Source organism: Pyrus communis, chromosome 13 (genome assembly GCF_041283825.1).
Source record: "Pyrus communis isolate YQ-2024b chromosome 13, ASM4128382v1, whole genome shotgun sequence".
Classification (NCBI taxonomy): domain Eukaryota; kingdom Viridiplantae; phylum Streptophyta; class Magnoliopsida; order Rosales; family Rosaceae; genus Pyrus; species Pyrus communis.
In genome coordinates, this window is record NC_142577.1 from 25,507,945 (window position 1) to 25,514,852 (window position 6,908).

General features: G+C 37.3%; 1 protein-coding gene across 3 annotated transcripts; it reads right to left on the bottom strand.

Annotated features, from left to right (window-relative positions):
• Nucleotides 1-1,624: 1,624 nt before the first annotated feature.
• On the bottom strand, nucleotides 1,625-6,589 carry LOC137736786 (uncharacterized). Of its 3 annotated transcripts, none has more exons than XM_068476051.2 (15): nucleotides 6,191-6,570; nucleotides 5,132-5,216; nucleotides 4,907-5,018; nucleotides 4,663-4,815; nucleotides 4,306-4,410; nucleotides 3,782-3,865; nucleotides 3,560-3,675; nucleotides 3,376-3,477; nucleotides 3,172-3,285; nucleotides 3,016-3,072; nucleotides 2,854-2,920; nucleotides 2,716-2,769; nucleotides 2,523-2,597; nucleotides 2,387-2,422; nucleotides 1,625-2,071 (listed from the first exon to the last, which is right to left on the bottom strand). In XM_068476051.2, exons 2-15 carry the CDS (start codon nucleotides 5,176-5,178, stop codon nucleotides 1,958-1,960), a joined length of 1,236 nt encoding a protein of 411 aa, XP_068332152.2. In that variant the 5' UTR covers nucleotides 5,179-5,216; nucleotides 6,191-6,570; the 3' UTR covers nucleotides 1,625-1,957. The 3 variants fall into 3 exon arrangements, with proteins under 3 accessions (XP_068332152.2, XP_088539072.1, XP_068332154.2); XM_088682946.1 differs by lacking the exon at nucleotides 6,191-6,570 and adding an exon at nucleotides 5,427-5,534; XM_068476053.2 differs by lacking the exon at nucleotides 5,132-5,216 and having other exon boundaries at nucleotides 6,191-6,589.
• Between the last annotated feature and the right edge of the window lie 319 nt (nucleotides 6,590-6,908).

The window sequence follows — 6,908 nt, forward strand, 5'->3', positions numbered from 1 at the left end:
AAACTTATGACAATACAAAGAATAGCATCACTCCTCATAAGCACTTGCAAGGTCTTTAAATTATCCAATACTCTCAACTAAGATGGAAAGAGAGGTTACATAAACCCATCGTAGGCAAAGTTTCCTCCAATTTAGGGTTTAGGGTTGAAATCCCACTTTGAAGAAGAAATAAAGAACTAGAGTCATCTCTTTTTATCTCACTCGTCACTTGATTAATTTTAGATAATTTTTCTCCTATTTAAAGGGATTTCATCTTAAACATGTAGCCTGTTATACTAGGAATATATTCGTGCACTTTGTACGACCATTGATACAAATTGATACGTGATATTAATCAGAGGAAATCGGTACGTGCGACTTTTTATCTCCTTTTGCGAGATACTAAGAATTTCCTGCACTTTTGATGACCACGATACCAGCAAATTTCGTCGCAGATCTTGGCTCCTCATGAAACACAAAGTCACGTGAAATGAGGTGGTCGACAAATCTACAACAATCCAGCTCTAGGTTAAACTAACAAACACAACAGTATGATTCATGTTTTCCCGGCAATGGCGGGATCCATCGCCGGCTTAAATATTAAGCCCATTTGATAGGCTGGACGACTGATTAATTAAAATGGATTTGAGTTTAATCCATTATTTGTTGTGTCAAAATGTGAGATGAGCAGTGGACATGATAGGTTATGAATCCACAATAATGTAGATTATCAAACTTATCCTTATATATAGATTACAAATCATGTCTTACAAGTCTTTGCCAATCCATTCCTATCCCTAAGGCCCAATCTTATCCAGACCACCAAACAATGTTTGGTGGGCTGGTTGGGATAAGTTGTGACCAAAGAAAATAGACTTTAGTTCAATCCGTTATTTGTTGTGTCAAAATGTGAGATGGACATGACTGGACATGATGAGTTATGAATCCATAATAAAGTGGGTTATCTTGTAGAATTATCAGAGAGATGGGTCATACGGCCCACTTCCAACAACCCTGATATTGTTCTCAACTTGGTAATTACCACCTATACAATCTGTTAGGTGTGGAGTTTTATCACAAAATACCTCGGTATTAGTTGGAGTGAGGTTATGATATTTAAACTCTTCTTTTCTCATTGATATGGTCAATATGAGACATTTCAACACATCTAATCTATAATTGTATGGGTTACAAATTTGTCTTACATGTTCCTACCAATCCAATCATATTCCTAAGATCCAATCCATCCAGCCCACCAAACAGGCCTAATGATGTGAATATGAAATCCCAAGTTTTTGAAAGTGACCAAGTCGGGAAAAACATTTCCATCTGTGTTCCCTATCTCCTTCTGCATCGCTCTCCTCGCGTGATATAGAGTCGGGATAATAAAACTGGGACGGGCATTAACCGCAGCTAAGGTAACATGCACCAGAGAAAGCCAGGTGCCGGAGGTAAGCTCTATCCAGTGCAGTTATTCAATGATTCCTTATCAAAAATTCAAGTAATCTTCCATCTGAAACATGTGACTGACTCATAATCTCCTAAGAATTTTTCCTGCACTTTCACACGACCGTGATACGATGATACGAACAGAGTTGTTCACATCGTTTTAAGTAACATAAAACCAGGTGAAACAAGATTCATATGCTTCCGGCAATGGCAAAATCGATCGCCTCTTCAAAATTTCGATTTATTAGTCTCTGGTATATGTTTAACAAGCACAATATCTGATACAGGAGTAATGATATGAATCCTAATAAGAATATGTTACACCGATTCAAACGAGTTGTCACTAAAACACTGAAATTCTAAGGGATGATTTAATCGACGCTGGCGTTTTTACTCAAGGCCCGAACTCTGAGATTTGGTCAATTAATGAATATCACAAATTATAACGGATTTTACAGAACTCTAATCAAGATGGTGGTCCTGACTCGTAGATTTGAGTACAGTACCTCTGTCATCGCTGCTGTTTGCCCTAATGGGCTGTCGAATTTGAAGGATCTACACCAATAGCCTTAAAATACGCATTTTCTGCGTTTGCTACCCGCATCTGAAACATCGTCCATTCCTTTCTACACCTTTCCCTTACCTGGAATCAGTACAGACAATAGCGATATCAGCAAACTTCATTAAAAAAAGGGAGTTTTAACGAAAAGCTCACGGTACTGTTCATTTTAACGAAAAACCACATTTTTACCCTAAAAAGTCAATCCTGGTACTATTCACTTTATCATTTATTTTGTCCTTGTCGTTAAAACTCAAAGTTTTTAAATCCTTTTCATTAGTTTTCCTTTAAAAAAATTGCGCGTTTTTGTTGTTTTTAAGATACTTTTGTGTGAGTAGTTGCTGTTTATAAGATAAAAATTCGAAACAATGACTCATTGGAATAAGTGTTCTTGCATACCCCTTGCCATGGCGCCTTTCCATTTTGCGATTCACCCTACAGAAAGCCGAAAAAAAACTAAGCTTTTCGTACCAATATCTAAAATATGTTTATTAAGGAAACGAGATGATGACAGCTGCTAAAAAGTGATAATTACCTGGCTCCCCAATGAAGGAACAGTTTGATGAACGATCCACTGAGAATCTACAACGCCAATCTTCTCGTGCGCAGGCTGTTTGCAAAGAAAAAATGTGTTTAATTAGGAGTTCCATACAAATCCGGCCATCTGCAGATTACGAAATAAAGAACAAAACAGAAACGTTAGGGAGGTTAGGAAGTGGGTCACCAACCTCTACACATTTTCTCAGGGCAAAATCAAGACCCCAGCCGTGGACCAAGTCATTCTGCAAACACCAAGTGTAGCAATCACAGAATTAAGTAACAAGACGGCAAATTTAATCAAGTGCTATAAAGGCGATCCTTAATACCTGAATCATATGCCACACACAGCGCCAGGCACTTCGAGAAAATACTGGAGCCATGATTTCAATAAAGCTGAATCAAGAAAAATTTATTAAACACAAATGTCAGATAGAAGGGGAGACAAACAACAGCACTAAAATGTCCTCTACAATTTCTTAATGTCTTACGCTGCACATGGAGGCAGAAGTGGGTCAGTGCACCAGCCCGGTTTTTCCTCTGTTTGTCTGGAACAATTCGAGACAAGGATTACAGGATTACTTCATAGTTCATAAACTAAACCCGAAACAAATAAATATATTTCAGTATAGGTTCCATGATTTTACTTATGAACTTCACGATCGCCCCTCCTCTTTGTCATCTGCCATGTTAAACCTTTGTTGGGTTCCAAACCAGGCTGTGAAATCTCCAAACCATGCTTCTTCACTAGTCTTAGGTATCTGAAGTTGGATTGAAAAGGAAGGCATAAGAGATTAATTTAGTAGACTAACAAGCTCAACCTAAAAGAATTACTTCATAATGAAACTCACACTTCTGCATTAAAATGCTCTACTCCCAGGTCTTCATCCCAGATAAATATGTAGTCGTATGGCGCCACAATGTCAGGATGCAAAAACCGCTTGGCATACCACCTTTGACAAAATACTTAAAAGTAAAAAACCAGAGAAACTATTCATTATTGAAGTAAAAGTAGGAGTTGACAATTGTTCATACCATTTAGTCTGCTTACGAGCACTAATATGTATAGCACGCTTAGACCACTCTAAGTCATCCCACTCAGTTGTTTGGCCATCGTAATGAAAAAGGAGAATTGTAAAGTTCTCTGAAAACTGTGAGAGAAATATATTTAGTCACACACATCCACCAGAGAGAGGGAGAGCGAAAGAGAGAGAGAGAGAGAGAGAGAGAGAGAGAGAGAGAGAGAGAGATGGAAACCTTTTTCACTGCTGCATCAATATTCTTTTTCTGATTCAAACCCACAGTGAATGTCACTAGGTACCTTGGTTTGATGGTCAAGTCCTGCAATTGTCAGCTTAATCAAAAGACTTGCACTGTGACTAACAACGAAACATCAAAATCAGAGGTATTGTGTGCCGCAGAAAACAAAGGATTTAACTTTGCATCCTCACTTGGACTAGAGAGAATTCAATAAACTAAAAAAAAAAAAAAAAAAAAAAAAAAAACAAATTCTTGTCATAGGCAACGAATACATATACTAAAGCGACTATTTTCTTTGATATGAATTCCTAGACAAATCAAATGCGTAACACAGAAGATTCCACTTCCAGCTTTATTTGCAACAGCCATATACCAATATTTCATCATCCCATACGCATTAATTCAAGACATCCGAGAAACTGTAACTATTCTGCATTATCTTCAGTTTCCACTGTACCATTCTAGGCATTGCGGAGAGTCTAAAACTATTTTGCTTGTATAAGAAACAATATAATACACACCTCACTAGGCTTGCCCCATAATCTGCGCAAGTAGAAGTCTGACTCGGCTGCAACAATTCCTGGTGGTAGCATTTCTGCACCTCTAGGATTTGATGGCACCCAAATCTGCAGGGAATGTAAGTGTTAATCTAGATAAGTAATGCCTATATAATGAGGATTTACATGGTAGAACAAGAAGCTGTCAACTATATCGGAAAGGACACTCAGATTTTTTGCAACTATAGACCAGTTTGGACATTTGTATTACAAGTAGCCAAGATTCAATACACCCCTCATTACATAAAAACTTTCATACTGATGTAAAACCAGTCATTTCCGAACTTGTACTACTGCTAATGTCAGGGAGAGAAAGTATACCCTCGATTTGCCATTCGAACTCTGATCTTGACTTGAGCTATTTTTACTCCTTTCAGAAGGCCAAGAACTTTGTGATTGGCTGGAGATGTCTGATTTCTTGTCCTCAGTGTATGAAAGATCAACAGTTGGAAGAAGGCTGGATGAGAGATTCAGCTGTCACAAAATTGCACACACAGTAAATATGTTTCGCCATCTAGGTAAGCAACCGAAAGGAGTGTAACAGATACCCAAAAAAATTGTGTACCTTTGTTAGTGACAATGTTGGAAAGGACACACCTATCAAGAATCCAAAAGCTACACCTACAAAAGTTGTCACAATAAGCCTCATGTTCTCATTTGGTTTTTTACCACCCGAACTGCAGCCAACAACATGCAAACGTAATTAGTGATGATCAGATCTCCATAATAAACTTAAAGAGCAACAAAAGTTGACTTCTTCCAATGGAAATAGACTGTAACAAAATTTAACCTGCGCGAAAGGATTCTCATGTTATTTACAAGCTTCTGACTATACATACAATCACGGAAAAATGAACTGCAAAGCGATAGCTGATCTGCATTATTTAACAGGTTTTCAGTTGTGAATTCCTTTAAAAGAAACGACAACCCTCATGGAGGAACGCAAAACCTAGTTTATCGTATACACAGGAAAATAAGTTTGAGCACACTACTTCAGGAATTCAAGCAAGACTCTATGACTCAGTAATACAAGAATATACAACTACGAAAATGACCCGACCATTTTTATAAATAGATGAACAAACCATATTAATAGATGGGTAGCACTTGACTCACAACCCAAAGCTGCTGTAAGATGGAAACGCTTTATCTCTCTCAATAACAACATCTCACTTTCCACCGCATTTCAAATCGAATTCAGAGAATACATTGACCATTTAAAGGCAGAAACCGCATACCTATACCCCTAACCTACCAAGCAGGATTCTTCAAACACAATATAAAGAAGCAACAAGCAAGAAGTCATGTGCCCGTTCCTCGATCCCCGTCTACATACGGAGAAACGAAGCGATCATGTGCTTCCATTTGACAATGAGCAGCTAACACAAAGTCACAAAATCAAACACCCATTCATTGAAATGCTCCACGTGCTCCCTTTGAATTAAACACTAAGTAACAAAGACCACTTCTTCCCCACTACCTTAAATTACGACATAATAACAGCTGTTCTTGCTTAATTTCAAAGACAACGAACAAAACGACCAGGAAAACAAAAACATAAATCCAATTACTAAGTTAGCTCATGTCATTGAACATTTCCCGATCAAACATCTCTATTAACTTCAAAAATCAAAACATTAAAATCCACGAACAAAATCGCAGGCGAGTAGTACAAGGATCTAGCAACTTCGTAAATAGTGAAACCAAATAAAAATTAAAACAAAAATGAAAAACGATATTCGAAGCTAGATAATAACTTAATCGAGTTGAGCTGAGCAGAACTCTACCTAATTTTCTCGGTAACCAAACAGAAAACGAAACGAGTGAATCGAGAGAGAAAATAACCGACCTCATATAGCCCTGAGCAAGATCTGCTGGAGGGAAAAGCCGTTCAGGAGCTGGGAATCACGCGGAAAAGCGCCTTCTGCGAATCCAAGCTTTTGCCGAGCTCAGGTGTGATCTTGGGGTTCAAATAGCGTGAGAGAAAAGAATACTATAATTCCTGATATTTCCGAGGTTTTGAGGCTCACGTGTTTTTTCGGCGGTTGGCTGCAGGTACTTCGGCCGTAACGATTCGGTCGGAATTGATTTGAATTGAGGGGGCGGTGGAGGTGATGGTGGAGGACGACTTTGTCTAGACTCGGGAGGGAAACACAAGGAGAAGTGACAATAAAGGGGTTTTATATATTTTGTTTTTATTTTCAGTTTGTTTGTAAGTGTTTTCGAAATAATTGAAAGTATGTTTAAATGAAATATTTGTAAATTTTAAAATCATATAAAGTGTAATTTTTTTTTGTTGATTTTTATATAATGAAATAAAATATTTTTCTAAAATTAACTTGCATTTATTTATAGTATTTTCAAACAAGTTATTATTTGCGTGAGATCTCAGTAAAACAATTTAATTAAAATACTAATTAGTAGGATTAGTAACCAATTTATATTCCAAATGCGACTTTAATTAGAATTTTGACCATGATCAGACTGCTGAGTCCTTAATAGGTAAGCCACTTACATTCTTTCTATTATTATATTGGATTTCCATAAGAAAAATGTAACAGCATTTT

Coding starts and splice junctions, on each gene's coding strand:
- LOC137736786 (XM_068476051.2), bottom strand. CDS start 5,178: ATGTATAGTCAGAAGCTTGTAAATAACATGAGAATCCTTTCGCGCAG. Junction 3,866..4,305: donor TATGGGGCAAGCCTAGTGAG/GTGTGTATTATA, acceptor TGACAATTGCAG/GACTTGACCATCAAACCAAG. Junction 3,478..3,559: donor GCTCGTAAGCAGACTAAATG/GTATGAACAATT, acceptor ATTTTGTCAAAG/GTGGTATGCCAAGCGGTTTT.